This window comes from Scedosporium apiospermum (assembly GCF_000732125.1).
Source record: "Scedosporium apiospermum strain IHEM 14462 chromosome Unknown SEQ_SAPIO_0165, whole genome shotgun sequence".
Classification (NCBI taxonomy): Eukaryota; Fungi; Ascomycota; class Sordariomycetes; order Microascales; family Microascaceae; genus Scedosporium; species Scedosporium apiospermum.
In genome coordinates this window covers 1,381,948-1,401,989 of record NW_015971866.1, presented here as the reverse complement: position 1 = coordinate 1,401,989, position 20,042 = coordinate 1,381,948, and the positions used below count along the sequence as shown (strand labels likewise).

Here is a 20,042-nt window from a genome sequence, read left to right as displayed (position 1 = left end):
CCACGAACTCTCTTCCCTCGAAACAGTCCCAAGAAGTCCTTTGAGATCTTATCTCCGCCCTCTTATACGACGTGGACCTCGTTTCGCACGCCGATCTTCGCGACCACGAGCCACAGGAGTAACTGCGCGCCAAACAAGCCAAGGACTACGGGTTGAAGAACTTCAACCCCCCGAAACTGAGCAAGGGCCCCGACAGCGAAAGGGAAACTATGGTTTATTAGAACCAGCCAGCGAAGAATCTTTTCGGTCATCACGTCACCTACATGCTTGATCCCGAGACAGCAAAAGCGGTGCCAAAACCAACGGATACAATGTGTTTTTCCGGTGGCAGTAGCTTCGTCATCATTCTGATACCCTATTTCATTCTGTGAGTACCTGAAATGGCCTGAGGTTTTCTACATTCAGCGATAGAACTTACCGATGGCATGATCATACCGATAAAGAAGCCTACCAAGGCGGCCATTACAGCACTGACGACGAATTCTTTGCTAAGCCAGAATGCCAACTCGAGGCTAATTGCAATTACGAGGTAGGTAGCAACCATTATCTTTTCGCCGAGGTAACTGGTAACCCATCCCAAGGCGAACCGGCTGGCCGTAATACCCACCCAAAAGCCCGACGCCACGAGAGAAGAGGCAGATGGACTGCCCTTGCGGGCGTTCATCATGAAAGTGAAGAGCCAACCGCCAATGGTGACCTCCGAGCCGACGTAGAGTAGCATAAAGGCCGATAGCAGCAATGTTATCTAGTATGTTGTATGTCAAAGATAGATCATCCACCTGCAGACTACTTTGTAGGAACGAACCTTGTCTTTCAGTACAGCCAGCGTGAAACCGTACGCCCGGCTAGACCGAGAAACAGTATGCCTCATCCCGGCATCGTCCCAGAAAGCGGAAGTGGTGAAAACAACCGCACAAGCAGCTAGGCCAGTCTGAACAGTGGCCAGTGGGTTAGAAAATGGAATTTACCAATTTGAGCACGCTCTTACCATGAGATCTTACAAAGTATTAGTGCAACGATACATATTGTACAGGGGCGGATACAGGATGGACTCACAGTAGTACTCCCACCACTTTAGACCTCTTGATACAAAGGCCGAGACCTGTTGAAATAAAGAAAATGTTAATAACGAGAGCGATACCAACCTGAGGTCGCGTCACTCACGACAAGTGGAGCGATGGTTGCCCCGGCCCCCCAGCAGCCGTGCAGGAATGCTAACACCGTGCCGCCATTTACCAACCCTCCAACCCAGCTGTTCCAGCTACCGTTCATCAGCCCACTACCATAACCGGTGAGCACCAGCAACGGTATCACGATCCCAAAGGGCGGGTGGAGGGACATTCCTATGTATGAGACTGTGTAGGAAATAGTAGCAAGCGCAGCCACTCCTCGGCGGCCATACATCTCATGGAGCCTGTTGGAAGTAAATGCAGCGATAATACATCCGAGCATGGGCCCAAGAAATATAAGCGACACGACAGAGTAGGGAAGGGAATAATAGGATTCTAGGTGAGGAACCATAGCTCCAGGGGTACCGTCATTCATCCCATACACGACAAAGGCAAAGAAGCAGGAGATGGTCCGCCCGATGTTGCGCTTTGTTTCGTTCCAGCGCTGGGCGACGGAGAATGCCGAGGGTGGCGGGATAGCAGAAGCAACATCTCGGACTCTCTCGGGCTCAAACTCTGGAACATCCCAATTATGATGAGGGAGTGAAGCCGAACGTACTGGATCGAGGGGGGCAAGAGACACTGGCGCAGCGGTCATGTCGTCCAGACCTGGTCGATTGGTTAGATATGAGCAAGAACGGTGGATGTTTGACGATTGTTGGAGATTCTTTGTTTGTATTCTGTGGGGCGGGGTAATAGGGAAATGATTTCAATTCATGGCGTTGCCATTCCGCTGTGAGGATCTGACGGCGTGTTCCTCCGTCGGACAGTCAAGGTTGCCTGTCTCTTGCCCCTTCGCTCTGGTGCTCGGCGCTGCGGCCCGCGTCGCCGATCGCACCAATTGAATTGCTTAGTCAACCGCAAGAACCCAACTGGGTGTGGTCAGCTGACCGGAATTTCGTCTCCTGTTCCTGATGGTCGCCACCCATGTGATCGGAACTCCTGGGTCATGACCAGACTTATCCAAGAATTCTGACGGGGGCCTAATTGTAATCGAAGACTTGGAGCGCATTCAATATATTGTGTACCCAGGAGAAAGAAACACCAACGCTCCGTAGCTAGATCAATGACCCATCATAATTCGGGCCAACGGAGCAATATCAATCCTTAAGATAAGCAATGTTTTTTTTTTTCTTTTTCACGTCAAAGGACGAAATGCCAGCTCGATCAACGTCCGGTTGACCCTTCACACCTTCAGTTCACTCTCCAACTGACGACGAGCTGAAGTGTTTATAAACTAGATTACAGTGGGTGACTGATAAAAGTAGTTATGGTCCGCAGGTTGAATCCAGGACTGAATCATGCTCGTTCCATCGACTACCAGTCGAGAAATGTACCCCCGTATATGCGTTACTCAAATGAATGCGACGATCTGGGAGGCGTAGCTTGCCTACTTGTATTCCCTCCGACAAGGAGAACATAAGATCATCATTTCGTAACTAAATTCCAAATTTGAGCAAATCTCATACCTCTAAATGAACTGATATTTCCCTTCCCAAGGATCGAAGTCGTACCACCTTTTCCCCCCAGGGCAGGTCAGGAGTCGCGCTAAACAGTGCTCTACAGCCGATGTCCAGTCGATCTCTATCTTCATCTCCTTCGCCATCATATCGCACCGCACAAGAAGCAACCAGCAGTACGTCAAGTACTTAGCCAACTCATCCCGATTTTCCCAACACAAGGGGTCGTTCGCCAGGTAAAGCCCCCTCTGCGGCGTATATTCGGCGTACTTCATGATTTCCAGAATAACCTCCATCGGCAATCCTAACCCGAACAGAATCCGTCGGACAGTCTCAACATCGGGAGCATGCGGTCTATATCGCCGCCCTTCGAGACTGAACAGCACGTCGAGCGCCGACGGGAAACGCCGTCTTGCCGTCATTGTGCATCCGCTTATGCACCTGCGAATGCTTCTCAGTTGGAGAAGCTGGTCCTTGCTCATACCAAAGAATTGCTGATGCGGATAGCTAGCCACGTCTGCGAGGCTACCCGATTCCACGGCATTAAGAAGAATGAGCTGATAGAGACCCGAGTAGAGGTACTCCCCCTTCGCTACACCCCCGGAAGCCGGATCCCAGAGTTCTGGGAAAGAGCAGAGGAGATTGAGACCGATATATGACAGCAAAGCCTTCTCGTAAATCCGGTTCCAACCAATATCGGTATCCTGAGTGGAGTGGTAAGCAATCGCGGTATTAGCAGGCAGTGAAACTGAATTGTAAACGGACATGACAGGCTAGTATCCGGGTTCTTCTTACCGTATCATAGCATTGGCTCACTTCACGCCATTTGGAGAGCCCAATGTCTGGGTGTGAGGTGACACGGAATACTGCATCCATTTCACCATATAAGATCAGAGTTTCAACGATGGTGAGGTTGAAGTAGGCATCTCCATTGTAAATTAAGAATTCGTAACATGGATTTTGGCGATACTGGCGCAGAAAAGCCGATGCTAGTCGCTCCTTACGAGGAAGGAGGTCATTATCGTCGGTAGACCCGTGCTCCCACGCTGTTTCGTGGAAATGCGAGCGCCTGCCTATGTCGGACCGTATTCGACAGATTGTCGGCGAGATTTTTCTCACCGTCTCGTCATCGAGGATCAGATCATCCTCCAAAGGCACTTTATAGTTTGGGGGATATTTGAGTCGAGTCGTACGGGAGTGTTCTAGTAGATTCTGGACGAATGATTCCACGAAATGGCGGACGACTTTCCCTTGGTTAGGCTTGTCTCGGAAGTGCAGGTCGCCGGACCCTGGATGATATTTCGACGACCATTTGAGCTGGGCTGCGAAGGAGCTCCAGGGAATGTTGTGGGCTTGGTGCGCCATTTTTGGCTATTTTCTAGGTTCATTTGTTTTACGGATGCGGCCAAAAAGCGAGGAACACAACAGCAAAGGAACAGATGACCGACTTTATTTGAAAAACTGGGAGGCGTTCATCTTGCCATTCTGCTGCGCCCCCTCGACAAACCGATAATGCAGCATCCCGAATGACACACTTCCCGTCCCCGCATTTGTAGCCGCTGCCAGGCCCGTGAGGACGCTTCCCAATTTTAAAAGCCATTAATAGCAGCTCTCGTCCCCCGAGTCTTCTCGCGTTACGTTACGTCCTCTTTGATTGACGTACCTGTAATGGGGGAAACGGTGAGCTTGTTGTACCGCCAGCTTTGCATCTCCGATAAGTTAGTGGGCAATATATCAATGTACACCACCTTGAAACGGATTTTGTTAAAAGGTTGCAGACGAGATGGGTCATTTGGGAGGAGCAGCTTTCCGTGGTGACTAGTAACGTAAATAGCATTTGCGAAGGTGACCAGTGAAGGATCCCCATGTTTCAGTCTGCGGTCAGGAGTCACGCGAAGTTGGACGAACGCTAGTTTCTCCTTGGAAAAAGCTCGAACAAATTCTCAAGCTAATGCAAGTTGATATCTATAGATAGCAGCGGAATCGAGAGCATTTTAATTATCACTATAATCTGACCTCAATCTGCAAGTTGGGGATAGTGCAAAAGATTCGTGAAACGAGTAACCAACGCCTCAATAACCGACCCAGCAAATCACAGAGAAAACAAGCGAATACAAGACAAAAGAAGGGTTTCGATCTCAGAACTCAAACACCTCTTCTTCCACGTGAAATATCCCGCGTTCTTTACTAACCATGCTCGCCGCCTTGCGTGCAGCATCGACGAGCGGTCTCGGCCCACACAAGTTGACGGCAGCATCCAAGCCGCATCTCCTCCGCCTCACGTCCTTCAGCCACGCTTCCACGTCTGGGCGGCCTTGATGCACGGTGGCGGGGCCGGAGAAGACGTATCCTTCATTGGCAATGAGGGCCTCCTCCAGACTCTCCGTTTTCTTGAGGCCGCTGGCAAAAATGGAAATGTCCAGGCTAACAGGAATGTTTTCTTCTTCGATCCTCCTGGCCATCTCGATCATCTCCTCTTCAAACCATTGTGCATGAGTGATATCCTTTATGGTCCACAAGATGTGAATGTACCTTGTCTCTTCCTCGAGAGAACCAGAGCAGCCCGATTGCGATGCCCAGTGGATAATATGCGACGCAATAGATATCGCAGGCGTGATGCCGATACCACCCGCAATGAGCACCACAACGGGGTATTGCTCCCATTGTAGAGAGGGGTGACCATAGGGCCCATCTACCCTGATCTTCACGGCATGGGGAGGTATTGCTACGGGGGATCGGGGATCCAGCTTTTCGCCATCCGGTGTATAGCCCTCTATGGCAAGGTTCTGGACTTTCTTGGTGAATCCCCCGAGGCCACGAACAGCAATAGTAGTAATTGGATCACCCGGAGCTGAAGCAATGGTGAATGGATGCCAGTTGAAAAACGAGATAGAAGGGAGCTGGATCCAGGCCATCTGGTTCGGTCGAGTAACCCTCAGGCCCTCAAGCTTGAACTTGGTGACGCCGCCAGGGTAGTGGACCACACTCTTGGGAGTGACTCTGCGGAAGTTGTAGTAGAAGCGCCATCCCCTGTCGGCCAGCCAAAGGCCGAGCCCGGGAAGCAAGAACTCGGGGCTGTGTTTGGCGTGGACGCAGGCGCCAATGACGTAAACGATAAAGAAGAAGTGAGCATAGTAGAAGACTTCGAATGCATTCCTGCGCACTACTCTAAGAATAGCAGTCAATGCGATAATCATCAAGGCAGCCCATGCGACAAGGCCCGCCTGTGTAAACCCGCTGGCCAGAACGGTTGCGAGCTGTTTTGTGCGGACATAGTGAGCGGCAGTGGTGGCCCAATGGAAGGTGCCGTGGAAGATAGTGGCGAGGCCCACGAGGCGGTGATAGTACAGCAAGACGGGAGGGGGGATGCGAAGAATCGTGCTGAAGAGGTTTGTGCGCGAGGCCAAGAGAAGGGAGACTCCACCATTGGCGATGCAGAGCCAGCCATATAGCTTATAATCTGTGGTGTACTTGAGGCGGTTCCAGCCGAAGAGCATATTCAAGCCTATGAAGGCGAGGCAGCGGAGGGCGTCGGGGATGCGATGGTACGTGAGGAAGGGGACTGGGGAGGGGAGAGTCGCGAGCCGGTGGAGGAAGACGTAGAAGGTGCTGTGTCTGTGGGACCTCCTCACAAAGGGACCTATCATTATTCAGTATTAGTTGAGACCTGAAAAAGATTCCGCGGGGACTTACCACTCTTGAAAAGTTTCAACAGGTATGCGGGCAGAACAGAGACTGCCTCGAGGCAAATTAGACCCACGACGCAGGCAAAATAGACTTGCCCGGCGAGGTACTGGTCTTTGATGATGGGTTTGAAATCCTGGTTTGCCATGGTGGGAACTATACCCCAAACGGTGGTGAAGAAGTGAAGGACGGAAGTAGAGAGTGGTACAAGGTGATGAGTGTAAAAGAGCGTCAGTGAGTCCACGTTAGGTATGCCTCAGCGAAGGAAGTCATTGGATATGAGAAGTTGTGAGAGGAGTTGGAATAAAGGCATTACATTTCGAAGATGTCGGTTTTTTATATACGAGGTGGAATTGAACCACTTCTCTAGATTTCAAATCTCGCATCGATGATTCCACATCAGAAGGGAGATGTTTTCGAAAAGATAAAGTCTTACTCTTACGGAGCCACTTACAGCCACGCGACGACGCAGCCAAGGGGCACCGACGCCGAATTAATCGGTTCTTTCTGTCATGGTGTACTCCTCTTGTGCACTCCCTGCCTACCTGCAGGGGTGGGATCCTATGTCTGTCCAATGCACCCTAAAAGGAGCTGAAAAACGCTTATCAGGCCCAAGGTTACATTCTCGAGACATCATTGGCTGTCGAGAAAGCTCTGTTGTAAACTTGGGGGAACGTCGATAAACAAACAAGACCGAAGTGGACCTCCAAGAGTAAAATTAGACTTCAGCTACGAAGTACTTACTAGTAAAACCGTTTGAAGCGTGGAATCACGTTTCCCAGGATGGAATCATTCTCAGGGGAGGCAAGCCACCAAATGAAAGAAGCGGTAGGGCTACAGTGGACCTGTAGGTTTGAAGCATCCTTACACCACTGCAGCTGCCGGGGTGTTCTGCATGCCAAGACTGGAGATGTGAAATCAAATTGTCCCGATTAGGAAATAGCAATGACCCAAGCTCTCAGTGTCGGAATTCCGTCGTCGTTGGGGCTGAGCGAGTGGTCCGCGTCTAAGCCTCCACTCTTCCTTTGATTAGAATGTGGTTGTATGTATTATCGTCGTAAAATTAGTTCTTTGGAATCACCATCTCCCAAAAAATGCATCCTCGAGCGTGTCTCCATCATCCAGGCTTTTGATCCACCTGGCTAGCAAATCTTCGCATTCTATTTTCCAAATTAGCGAGCTTTATTCGTCAGGGATGATGGTGATATTGACAAATAACGCGGTCACGACTCACAACTCACGCGTAGCGAAGAGCGTAAGCGACCAAGCCGCAGCATACCCACGATGGCAAGCTATTCTTACTGTCGGGCTTAAGCAGGGAAAAGAATATATATATGCCATGACGATTCACCCATGATCCGATCTGAATAGCCATCATCTACATCAATCAATCAAGTTTTCTCTTCTACTTTCAAGAGCATCCTCACACACCTTGACACACGCAAGTTACCAACAAACATCCCTCCCAATCCATATCCCAAGATTCCCAACCCACAGATAAAACCACCCACCAACACCGCCAAAATGATTGCCAAGACCCTCCTCACCTTCACTTTCTTCATCCTCGCCGCCCTCGTCTCTGCCCAAAGCAAGGTGGGCTGGACTGGTACCATCAACGGCAAGGACGGTGGTCTCGCCGGTACTTTTGAAGTAGTCGACGACAAGACCCTCAAGCTCAAGGGCTTCACTCTCGAGGACGGTTCCGCCCCTGCCCTCTACTGGTGGGGCTCCGAGACCGAAGACCTCAGCTCCGGCTTCCGCATCTCAGAGACACAGGTCAAGGGCGAGCATGACAACGAGGACCTCACCATCGCGCTCGACTCGGGCAAGACGACCAATGATTTTCTTTACGCCGGACTTTGGTGCGAGCAGTTCAAGGCCAACTTCGGCACGGCTAAGCTTGCAGAAGGCGGAGCATCCGGCAATGCCTCTCCCACCTCGGGCGACTCTGGCACCAAGACCGGGTCTAGCTCCGGCTCGGGCAGCACTGGCGCGAGCGGTGCAGCCAGGACTAGCTTTGGCCCTCTCGTCGTTATCGGTGCTGCTCTTGCCGTTGCTTTCCTCATGGGTTAGCCGACCTACGATGCGGAGATTCCAGTTCCAATCCAATAATTTCTACAAGGATGAGTCGCTTGGGGGGATCGATGCGGGATCGATGGGAGTTCCTAAGGTTTGGATTGTTAGAGATGGCATCGAGTTCATGTACACTAGCTAGGCGAGTTCGAGTTTTGAAAATTTAGCAAGCCTCCTTCTCTTTATCTTAATTATCATCCCAAAATAGCAGAATAATTCGGGATCAGCTCGAGTATCATTCCGGCCTAAACTTCGTTTTCTGATGACCTAAACGGCGTTAAGTTCACCAAACCAAGAATGGGGCAAGGAAGCTATGTCATCTCTGATCTCTGATGAAAAGGTCGCGATTTCTCCTATTCTGTTGTCTCTGTCCGATATGTTTAGGCAAACCAGCCCCCGCCGCTGAAAAACGGCCTCAGGTCCAAGTCCTAGCGAAGTTGTGGCCTACTCCAAGGTCAGCGTTATTACCTTCTAACGAGCTCGAGGCAGGAGGTAGAAACGTATTGGGGGATAATGCCTCGACGTACCTCTGCGGTATTGTTCACGTGTGCAAAGGGACGCGATATGGTAGGCGTTGAAAGCTGTCGAGCCGCGTCCAACCCCGAAGTCCATCGATGTCCCTGGGCTGCCATCTCCTTATCCTAGTCACCCAACCTGGATAGCCTCGTCGAGAGTGGGTGATATCTATTTCTTATCAACGACTAAGTAGGGCGCCACATGTTTGTCTCGAATATCATTAGTTAGGCATCGCATCGCTACCACGCTCTGCCATTTCGTCAGTAGCAATTTAACAGGATCGGCAAAAATTTGGTTCGGAGCCCATGCCATTTGATGTCCGCTTCTGGCTGAACGGCACCATAGATATTGCTAATCAAGCGAAATTAATTCCACTGGCTCCGAACGGCCACCATTCGATGTGGGGTATGCCGGCATTTTCCCACTCGGAAGACGAGGCCGAATGGCTTGCTTAAAGCGTAGAGTCCTGCCAACCCTGGCCCCTTGGATCCTGTGTGCCTTTTCTCCGATTGCGTCCGCAACACGCGAGCTGAAACAATAGTCGACAAGACGAGTAAAAGGAATACGCGATGATCTGGTCCACTCTTCTTGCGTTTGCAATAGTTGCCGAGGCGGCCCCCCAGTTTGGGATGCCCGGAGCTGGGGGCGGCGGAGGAGGTCGAGGATTCAGTCTTATCCGATTCGGGTGCTCCGAAGTTGTGATAACGCGTCTAGATCCGTAGGTCCAAGAACGAGCTCACACTCATACCTCATACTTAGCACAGAGCCATGATTCAGCTGACCGTTTCGAAACTATTACGTAGGCTCGTCAACCCGGGCATGGCGCCGTCCACTCACATGCATCAAGTCGTTGGAGGGGTTCGTGATATCAACTTCCACCAGACATGGTAGGCTGTGGAGTCCCGTGCTCACACTTCCTAGAACGCCTTTAACGCATCCATGCCCTCGACCGATATTTCCAAGCTTGCCACTTGCACAACATGCACCTTCGCCGACGACTTGTCCAACTACTGGACCGCCAACATGTACTTCAAGGCCCGTAACGGCACGTACATGCGAGTGAAGCAGATCCCCAACCGATTCTTGGATGGCGCCGATGCTGGAATGACTGTCTACTACATGTCTCCCGGCGCCGGAAAAGTGACTGCCTTCCAGCCGGTATGCATATCTGGCTCTACGCCTGCTGGTTTGCTCAAATTCTGTGGGAAGTTCACACGCTAATTCGTCCTCCAGGGATTCCGCATGCTTTACGGTGATGCTGCCCGCCGCGAGAAGGATGGAAACGGGTGGAAGACTCAGAGTTGTTTCCGTTGTTACTCAGGCCCCAACTTTGGTGGCGACGTCATGTCCCCTTGTGCCGATTCGAAGCTCGATTTTGAAGAACTACCTCCCCATGCTTGTGCTGGTGGTATCCGGTCGACAGTTAACTTCCCCACGTAAGTTGGCTTGAGTTATACACCAGGAAAATTACCTCAATGCTGTATAATTGAGGTCGACACTAACTGGAAATGCGTTCAGTTGTTGGGATGGAAAGAATCTAGACAGCGTCAATCATCAGGATCATGTTTCCTATCCCGCTAGCGGGCCAACTTCCTTCTCTCAATTCGGAACATGTCCCGACAGTCACCCAGTCATGATTCCCCAGATCTCTCTCGAGGTACGTCGGGCCTTCTCCCATCATCGCCATGCTCTAGGGCTCCGGGAATTAACGCGCCGAGAAACAGATCGTCTGGGACACTACTCCGTTCAACGACCCGGAGCTCTGGCCAGAGGACGGCTCACAACCATTTGTCCTGAGCATGGGAGACGCGTATGCCGTCCTTCCATCAATCAACTTCTAGGATATGTTCTAACGTATTTTTCTTCATAGTACTGGATACGGCCAGCACGGTGACTACGTGTTTGGATGGAAAGATGATGCCCTGCAGAAGGCTATGGACGGCGCTTGCTTTGGACCTACGTGTGCTGGTCTCAAAACGCAGGCGTACGCGGACGCCAACAAGTGCAGAGTCCAGGATTATATTAACGAGGAGAAGGACGGCTGTAAGTTGACGTTGGCCCATCGCCTCCAGGATGGTCGGGTTTCTAACTTCTTCCTCTTACTTTAGGGCTCACTGAATTGCCGGGACAGCGTGTGGAGGAGTCTCACTAGTTATGAGACCCACGTCGGGGAGCGTTAAAGAGGGAGATATTAGTCGTTTCCATATGTGGATGCGTGCGTATTCATTGCAGGATATCTTCTCACAGCATGTTGGCGGACTGCGTAGGGTCGAATACAATGTGTCAAGAACGGCTGCCCCATTATGCCGTGAGGTCCTCGCTCAGGATAGGAACCAATTGAGACGAGCGGCACGCATGTGCCGGTATCTAATAACCCTTGATCCTCCTCTCCTCCCCACAATGGACTTGAATTCCCGGTAGCCGCACCTGTGGCCCAGCTGCACGCCTGGCTTCTTGAGTCTGTCGAAGGTGGAAAGGTTAGTGGTGTTTGATCTTCTCGTGCCCAGACTGGGTGTGTCGTGAGAGTTAACTTATCCGGGGTATATTATCACCAGTGCAAGAAGATCCCAGCGTCCATTGTCGATATCGAACGATCGATGAGCCGCGATTACAAATCCAAACTCGCATCTTAGAGAGGAGGCCAAAGCCTGGGGGCCGGAGAGCGTATTCCGGCTCGTCCTTCTGCCACGACTGACACTTGTGCCTACACTTCAAATGACTTTGAATCTAGAGACGTGACAACCGACTCTAGTACCCTCGAGAGCACCGACATCTTGTTTTATCTAGTTACTCTGGCAATTTCCCTCGCCGATGCGGACATAGCAGAGTGCGGCGCCCATGCATTGGGCAGCTCACCAACAACTACTTGGGGATTGTAGGGTACCCCAACCGACGCAAAACCTTCTGGAGCTGGGCATTTAGGTTGGGACATTCCGCCCGGCTGGCTGGGTTCGGTGGCTGTCGCAGCACTTGATCTTGTGCTTTAGACCGACGGATCCCGTTATTCGACACCCAGCTGTGGTCCAAAACAATGGAACTTAGGAGAGAGAGATTGACTTCACTCGGGTTATGGACGACCCGTTGATGATAACATAACAAGCGATTACTTCATACAATAAAGTGAGGGTGCCATGACATTTTCCTTATTCTGCTAGACGACGTGGTATATGAAATCAGCAACAAGACACTTCCAAGGTTGGTGTAGACTGATTATCCCCTGCTTTGCATGGCATTTGTAATGTAGTAATAAATAAAACAACTCCTATTCCTAGACCAACTCCTTTTCCTTTTCCTTCGGCTGCTGTCCATCGGCAGTATCGTTGGGCGAATCGTATTGGATGTGCTTCTCGACCGCTGCGGCCAGCCTGTCGTTGTACTCCTTGTCCTCGAAGACTGAAAGGTGGTGGAGTCAGCAAAGGAGCACAAAAACACGACCGGCAGCGGAATCTAGAGAGAACATGAAACTTACGGAAAGCAAGCTCTTCCAGCGTACGACCGCTGGTCTCCGGATAGAGGAAGAAGACAATGCAAAGCTCGAAGAAGATCCAGCCACAGTAAATGGCAAGGTATCTCCAGGCGATTGCGCTGAGGGCGATGGAGTTGACGTTGGTGGAGAAGAAACCAGCGAGCTTGCCAAAAATTTGCTGAACGCCAATACCGCGGCTTCGTTGGGCATAAGGCCAGAGCTCGACCAGGTAAGCTAAAGTTCCAATATTAGCAAATGCTACTCGACTGACAAAGTGTAGGGCGTTTGGGAAGTAATGGCGAAAAAGAAAAAAAAAAAAAAAAAAAAAAAAAAGAGAGAGAGAGCGAGAGAGAGAAACGTACTGTACGTGAGAGCATTGTTGCCCATATTGTAGCAGGGTGAGTAGGCAAAGTACCAGAACAGAGCTGAGACACCAGCGGCTGTATCCTTCCGATCGGCATCCCGAGCAACTTCCAGCCTCTGAAGCGAGACAGTCATGGCAATAAAGACGAGCAACATGGTGGACGCCGAAAGCATGTACATATGCCTACGCTTGAATCGCGGGATGATGAGGGCAAGCAAAGTGCCATTGATAAGACCCCAGCAGGCGTTGGCGACGTTGATTCGTGTCTTCTGAGACTGCTCGGTGTAGTTCATCATGTTGAACAGGATATTCGAGTAGTAGCTGAGCAGCGTATTGCCGGAGAGCTGCGTGAAGAGACCGATGAAGATGGTGATCAGAACGCGACGGCGCATACCAGCGGTGCTGAGGAGTTCCATCCAGGATTGCTTGGAAACTTCCATCTCGGTCTTGATCGTTTCGCGGATCTGGGCGATTTCGGCCTTGACAAGGAGGGAGTTTCCGTCGTCCTCGGCATGGTACTTCACTAGGATAGCAGCGGCCTCGTCGTCCCTGTCGTGGGAAATGAGGTAACGAGGAGACTCGGGCAACAAGCTGGCACTGTTGTTAGCAAAGCTCTGCAGACACTCCGATCGTTGACAGGTTCAGCGATCAATTGGACATACAAGACGGTGGCAATCTGGAGTAGGGAGGGGCAGATTTGTAGGAGAGAAGGAAGGCGCCAGGCCCAGTTGCTGGGAATTTCAGTGGTGCCAATGGCAATGGCGGAGGCGAGAATCTGGCCGATGAAGTAGGACGAGTTGAAGAGTGATGTCAGAACGGCTCGCTCCTTGGGGTGGCCAAGCTCTCCGATCAGAGCGGCACCAGAGATGATGCAGAAGAGAATACCGACGCCCAAGAGCATGCGCGCGATGATATACATGGCAACTATGTACGACAGAAGGGAGTATTAGTGACCGACTCCAGCAGGGAGGGAGGGAAATAGGGCGCAAAAGAATCGAAAACACAAGCTCTCGAACATCAACTGCGTTTGACATACCGTGCTGAGCGAAGCCCTGAAGAATCGCACCGACAACCATGATGAGGGAACCGGTCATGATGGACCACCGACGACCGTAGCGCTGTGCAAACCACGGAGCGACGGGCACCGCGAAAATGGAGCCGAGCTGGTAGCAAGAGTTGATGAAGCCCAGCAGACCCGGTTCGATAGCAGGCTTGTCGTCGTCGTCAACACGTCCGTTCCCGAAATCTAAGAACTCACACAGAACATCAAATTATTAGTCTTCTGCACTGGATTGCGTCGCTGATCTCAGTTCAAATTGGCCGAGGGGGGATTTCATACAGGTGTGGAAATTGGGAGAAAATTGCAGCGTGTTAATCAACTGGGAATCGAAGCCCGAGGTCATCTCGACACCCATGCAACAGCAAAAGAGCCATAAATACATGAGGCGAAGATTTGGCTTCTTGTACCACGGCACCTTATCCTCTTGGACGAGGCGTGTGACGATGGGGTCGGCCGTCGTGCCGACGTTGATCTTGGGCTTCGGCGCGGCCACCATTTTGCCCAAGTGTTGCTATGAAAGATCTTCTGTTTACGTTCGGGGGTTCGCTTGCTTGTCAATGCCAATCTCCAATTTCCGAGCCAGTGCCTATAGGGAGAAAAGGAGAAGGGGGGATGAGCATAAGTAGAAGAAAATATAGAAAGCAAAAAAAAGGAAAGGAAAAAAGAACAAGCAATTATAGAACTCGGATCGAGCAAGGCACATCAATATTAAGTTAATAGGTACCACTGACAATGGGCCGTCATCGCATTCAAACGGTTCTTCTTGTTATAAGCGAGGATCCATTCTTCTTCTACAGACGGATTCTCACATACAAAGTAGACACGGTCATAAGCACGGCGACCACAGGTGTGGACACGGCTCGGAGGCACTGCACCCCGCGCGGGTTAATCAGGTGGGTAAATCATAATGAGGATGAGGTTTCATCCTGGCTTTCTTGGCGCTGGCGAACCAGAAAAGAGATTTCGAGGTGGGGAAGAGGAAACGCTGCGATTAGGACGTGGTCGCATACTTCGTCGCATTGCATCGACCTCTCACGACCATTGCAACCTTGACGCGGGGAACGAGGAAGAAAGAAGACAGCCGTATTGTTAACGAGAGCTTTGGGGCTGTTTAGCTCAGAGTCCAAAAACTCGGTAGTTCTAGCCAAGTATTATCCAAAAGGAAAAGCGGAGAAATCATCATCTCCCGCGGTCTTATTAGAAAGTACCTCGCATAAGCTCAAAAGAGTGGACCTTGTTATTTACCATCGCTTGCTTTGGATACTGCAACAGTTGGATAAGCCCATGCGACCATCACTCACGAAGGTCGCAATGTAGGGTCGCGCTCGAGCTTGTTTTGGACCACGTTTTCTTGAGCAGGAGAGGCCCAAGCTAACCAAAGTTGGGGAAGGCGTCGAGTACAGAATGAAGGCCCGGGGACGACTGGGGACGGCAATCATGATTGATTCCTGCAAGATCCCCGCTTTCGGGTCATTTTTCCGGGCAGCCGTTTCCAGACTTACTCTGGCGAATCAACTCCCAAGCATCCAACCGAGAATAAGGCCGCACCTAGGAATCTTGGAGATCAGGGACCTCAGATCCCTGTCGGTGCTTGTCATCTGGTCTTTTCTGGGGTTTGGGAACACCAAAACATGCAACCTGTTGCGACGAGGACGAAAATCATTATGCCTAGCGATCTGTGTGCTAGGCGAAATCTGGCAGGTCACTGTTTAAAGTATTTTTCCGCGATCCTTTGCCCAATCTCTTGTATCGGGTTTAACCCAGTTGGATCTCGAAAGGTCTCATAAACCCCTGTGCTGCTGGCAATCCATTTGTTGGCTCGTACCTATTGTTGGCGGAGAAGGTCGAGAAGGTCGTGTCTGAGCAGCGAAAATTCTTCTTTCCTTTCCTTCATCTTCACGTACTTCCCTCTACTTGCTCGCTCTTTACCGGCGATCTCCTCCGCATCGTACTCCGACATTGTCACAGCGATTGATCCTTTAGCCATCCCCCGCTTTGAGAAGCCTTTCCCCGGGCAGTTACGTCAGTCTGTTGCATCGCCGGCTCAACTATCCCGGCTCTGCGCTCCGCGGAGCTTTAGTTAGCCCTCACCAGTGTACTAGCTTACTTCTTACAATGATCCTCGGTCCATATTGCAAAATTTTCCGCACATAGAATGAGGCGGACGGAGGAAGAGAGTCCAAAAGACGAGAACCCCGCTCCTGCAAGATATTCACAAGCCCTCCGCATTAGTCAAGCCTCGTCTGCTTTCCGCCTGCGAAGAATAGGGATGATTCAATAATGTATGCTCCGTAGTGAATGTCAATTAGTTCCTTGTACAAAGTCTCGTTATATTATATACTCAGGGCTTGTACCGACTTATACAGCGAAGATCTTCCCCAGTCGATGGACCCTGTCCCAACCCCCCGGTAGCCTGCTTCGAGACAATGGGTGAAGCAAAGATGGCACAGTAATATGGCAATTCCGTCCGCGTAGATCTAAGGTGCCTCGACATCAACAATGGGCCAGTTGATGCCCTTGTCCGCAGCGCCAGTATTGCCCAGTCCAGCGCAGCTATAAAGACCGACAGCGTTGTTTTCCACGGCCCTCATGAATACGAGATCGAGGCATTGTTCTACGTTCCATTGTCAATTTTATGCTCACTGTCTTCCACTTCTCGAGTTCCAAATACTTACGCGGGTTTGACGCCGTTAGGGCGATGCGTCCGTCCTCCATCACGGTCCATTGTTGAGCTTCCTTCCCTTCTTCGCACTCCGCCAAGCTGAGAGTGCCCATATCCTTCCAGTTGCCTGTTTAACACCTGTTAGATAACCCGCTTCCTCGAGGTCGAGTGTCCGTCTTAAAGCCGCTTACTCTGGGCACCGCCGTCGATGCAGAGGGTGGTGTCTGCCAACTGGAGAGTGCTCGCTCCATCCTGGAGGAGCCACTGCTGCTCGGGCTTCTCGCTCAGGGTCTGCCTGCAAAGGCAAGGAGTGTTAGTAAAGTGAGTCCAAGCATGGATGAAATTAGAATGTGAAAGAAATCGACAAGAACTGGCTCAGGGAAACGAAAAGACTAACACGACAAGGCTGCTGCCAGCGGTGGTGCCACCTGCGGTCACCACAAACTTGGTGTTGACATTGGAGGTCAGGTACACCCTGCGGATCTTGCTGGTATCCGTATCGTTCTGAGCTAGGCCCAGAGTGACGAGCGCCACGAGGAGGAAAGTAGAGGCGAACATGGCGAAATTCGAAAGCGAGGCGGTGGGTGCTTTGCTTCAGGAGATAGGTGAGGCAAGATGGGGCATCTCCCAAGAACTCAGCCCACGGGGCGACGGCCGGTGCTTATAGCGGACTAGATTGAGGACAGGAAGCTAAGTCCTGGGGAAGACCTGTTTCGGTGCGAGTTATTGGGGGGTGAGTACGCGCATCTGCTTAATTAGCGATGATTTCTGGGGAGAAATGTATCGCCAAGAGGCTATTAACATAAATTGACGGAGACGGATGTTGCTGCTTTTGATATTCACTAAATTCGGCACTTTTTTGCCGGGAATGGGCTGTCTTCAATCCAATTAGATGACTGTGCCTATTTTCACCCACATCGCCACGAATCTGGGAGAGAAAGGTAATCTCGGTGTATATCAGCCTACAAGGGATAAATGGCCAAGCCCCTCATAGCGCCGGCCGACAAAGAGGCGACTGATGAATCGAAGCACCCCGGCGCGCTGGAACCGTCTGCTTCTGATTCTTCTATAGGTAATAATTCTGCACCTTCATCAGCTAGTCCGCTGGTAGGAAAGCAAGGCTATAAGGACAAATGACAAGTGATCCATCAAACACTAGTGGCAGGCGCAACATGGAGTATGGTAGCTTACTCTATTATTAAAACGGGGGCCAATATTAATGGAGCTGTCATAAGATGCTCATTTTGTGGGGGATGATTTTCATCTCGTCGCTCCTGTCTCCTGTCGCTATGTCCTGGTGCTCCGTGTCGACTACCCGAAGGAAGGACGGCGCTGAAACGATTTGTCTCTGCTGTCAGTGCCATATATTGACGCAAGTCATTCCTGGTTAGCAACTAGGAGCATCATGGCATTTATTGAAGGCAATCATCTTGAATTAGAATGTGACAACTTGCCCGAGGCCCGTTACTTTTGGATCCCAGAGCGCACATCCCATTCCCGGCTGGTCAGAGCAACACAGAGGCGATCATGTTTCTCCAGAGTAATCCGCGGCCGCAACAATATCCTGAATCTATCACGGATCGCCTGTGGAAAATCCTTACGGTAGGTTTCTCAGTTCGGGGCTTCAATGGACACAACGTTGGACCGGGCTTTCTCGGGATATCCACGAGCAACTGTGCCCAACCACCCACCGCCCCAAAGGCCATCAATGATACTACCAAACATTAACCTTCTGGCATTGGGAATTTGATCCCGCTGATAAAAGGATATGACGAGGAATCGTTCTGGGTATCAAGACACCGCGGTCCAACCTTGGTGTGGGAGATACCACCCCACTACATCCAATCTTCTTGGGACATCACTGTCCAATTTCTCAGGGTTCCTTGTGACAGTGACTGGCACAGGAACAAATATCGCCAAAATCGTATAGGGACGTGGGTTCTCGATGCTCAGGCAACATTGAACGTGCAAGTATACATCTGTTAGTGGGGTATACAGTGTACAGATTGCGGACATGAGAGGAGAAGGGTATAGTTCCATCGTATTATACATTTGATCTCGCATCTTCGTAAGTTTTTTAACATCCCCCAGTGCGAACCTAATGGGACTCACTGTAGCCACTGTACCTTTGAACGTTACTGTGTTCCAATCAAGAGAATCGAGGCAGACCGTGATTCTCAGATCACAGGCAAACTCCGTCATCAGTTATCCGTAAGACCGCAGAGCCATTGAAAAGCTGAACTATCCTATAATAGTAGTAAAATCCCTCCCCCACCCTAAACCGGAAACGAAAACTTGATCGAACAGCCCACACCAGCCACCGCATGTCCGTCATGAAGGTTTGCGTTGCTCCAGCGTCTACGAAGACCGGCCGAGCTGCCATCGACGCGCTGCTAAAAGATACTGGACAGCATTCTGTTGTCGGCATTTACAGGGATCTTGGTAAAGTCCCTGAGCACTTCAAATGGCATCCGTGGTTCGAGGCTCGACAGGGTGATGTCGCGTCCGTCGAGACTTTGAACTTTTCTGGCTGTGACGTCTTGTTAACGATGACGCCGCCATTCCTTTTCACTTCTGATGATCCGGTAGCTACGGCGAAGGAGATCTCTGACAACGTTAAGGAGGCGGTACTGAGAGTGGGGAGCATTAGGCGCATCGTCTACATCTCGAGCGGGGGAGCCCAGCATGAGAGTGGAGTGGTAAGAAGGAGATGCTATTTCACACCCTGCTCCCGTTTCGATGCCCAAGCTGACTTTTGCCTTCTCATTCGATCTTAAGGGAGAGATTGCAACCAACCATGTTGCTGAAACTCTTCTCTGGGATGCGGCGCCAGAGGTTGTATTCGTGCGGTGTGCTTACTTTATGGAGAATTGGGCGCCCCAGATCTCAACCATCCAGTCCGATTCTCCCTACATCATCTCAGATATTACCCCATCAGATTATGCAATACCAATGGTTCGAGTTTCTTTCCCAATTATGGAATGTGGTTCTAACCCGTTATGGTAGGTCTCGGTCAAAGATGTTGGAGCCTTCTGTGCGGCCCTGGCGGTCGACATGAAAATCAGCGAGTCAACTTCTTACCCATTTATCGTGGAGCTTCATGGCCCCAAGGCATATTCTCCCGAGGACGTACGTGGAGCATTCGAATTGGTGACAGGGAAAAAAATCGAGCTCAAGCTTGTAGAAAGGGATCAGCTTCGTCCCTACTATAGCGAGATATTTCCTCCGCCGGTCGTCGATTTATTTGTGGAGATGACTGAAAGTCTCCTTCCAGGAGGTATACTGATGAAAGGAGATCCGAAAAATCCACCTTTAATCCATAGGGGAACTGATACCTTGGTCGACTCTGTTCAACGAATGATGGTATCGGCAGGTTGAGCCACTCAAAAGCCATCAGACAGGAGCCATTTACCAGTTATCCATCTAATGTACTACTTTATGGGAAGCTAGTTTACATTAAGGCAAGCCGAGAAAGTTATATGAAATTATCGATATGAGGTACACAGATATAATTCACTGGGAGACCCAGCGAGGCTTCGGACTCCTGAAGCCAGGCTTCCAGAAGTAATGCCAGTCAATCTCCACAGC

General features: G+C 50.8%; 6 protein-coding genes and 1 pseudogene across 6 annotated transcripts; 3 read left to right on the top strand and 4 right to left on the bottom strand.

The window, feature by feature from the left end:
• Positions 1-62: 62 nt before the first annotated feature.
• Positions 63-3,994, bottom strand: SAPIO_CDS10545 (uncharacterized protein; the record flags this gene model as incomplete). Its single annotated transcript, XM_016784120.1, has 11 exons — positions 63-207; positions 264-355; positions 419-745; positions 806-931; positions 989-996; positions 1,057-1,102; positions 1,165-1,414; positions 1,553-1,778; positions 2,061-2,152; positions 2,786-3,333; positions 3,425-3,994. 11 exons carry the CDS (start codon positions 3,992-3,994, stop codon positions 63-65), a joined length of 2,430 nt encoding a protein of 809 aa, XP_016638944.1.
• Positions 3,995-4,767: 773 nt separating this feature from the next.
• Positions 4,768-6,461, bottom strand: SAPIO_CDS10544 (Uncharacterized protein; the record flags this gene model as incomplete). Its single annotated transcript, XM_016784119.1, has 2 exons — positions 4,768-6,269; positions 6,323-6,461. 2 exons carry the CDS (start codon positions 6,459-6,461, stop codon positions 4,768-4,770), a joined length of 1,641 nt encoding a protein of 546 aa, XP_016638943.1.
• A 1,376-nt stretch (positions 6,462-7,837) lies between these two features.
• On the top strand, positions 7,838-8,386 carry SAPIO_CDS10543 (annotated as a pseudogene; the record flags this gene model as incomplete).
• A 1,085-nt stretch (positions 8,387-9,471) lies between these two features.
• SAPIO_CDS10542 (uncharacterized protein) lies at positions 9,472-11,054 on the top strand (the record flags this gene model as incomplete). Its single annotated transcript, XM_016784118.1, has 8 exons — positions 9,472-9,620; positions 9,706-9,760; positions 9,824-10,060; positions 10,136-10,338; positions 10,421-10,559; positions 10,627-10,712; positions 10,773-10,945; positions 11,011-11,054. 8 exons carry the CDS (start codon positions 9,472-9,474, stop codon positions 11,052-11,054), a joined length of 1,086 nt encoding a protein of 361 aa, XP_016638942.1.
• A 1,116-nt stretch (positions 11,055-12,170) lies between these two features.
• SAPIO_CDS10541 (uncharacterized protein) lies at positions 12,171-14,288 on the bottom strand (the record flags this gene model as incomplete). Its single annotated transcript, XM_016784117.1, has 6 exons — positions 12,171-12,295; positions 12,372-12,602; positions 12,731-13,323; positions 13,395-13,656; positions 13,769-13,978; positions 14,072-14,288. The coding sequence occupies 6 exons, from the start codon at positions 14,286-14,288 to the stop codon at positions 12,171-12,173; spliced, it is 1,638 nt and encodes a 545-aa protein (XP_016638941.1).
• A 1,981-nt stretch (positions 14,289-16,269) lies between these two features.
• On the bottom strand, positions 16,270-17,012 carry SAPIO_CDS10540 (uncharacterized protein; the record flags this gene model as incomplete). The annotated part of the gene is made up of 4 exons (XM_016784116.1): positions 16,270-16,406; positions 16,468-16,581; positions 16,646-16,749; positions 16,852-17,012. The coding sequence occupies 4 exons, from the start codon at positions 17,010-17,012 to the stop codon at positions 16,270-16,272; spliced, it is 516 nt and encodes a 171-aa protein (XP_016638940.1).
• A 1,775-nt stretch (positions 17,013-18,787) lies between these two features.
• SAPIO_CDS10539 (uncharacterized protein) lies at positions 18,788-19,881 on the top strand (the record flags this gene model as incomplete). The annotated part of the gene is made up of 3 exons (XM_016784114.1): positions 18,788-19,153; positions 19,461-19,583; positions 19,828-19,881. 3 exons carry the CDS (start codon positions 18,788-18,790, stop codon positions 19,879-19,881), a joined length of 543 nt encoding a protein of 180 aa, XP_016638939.1.
• Between the last annotated feature and the right edge of the window lie 161 nt (positions 19,882-20,042).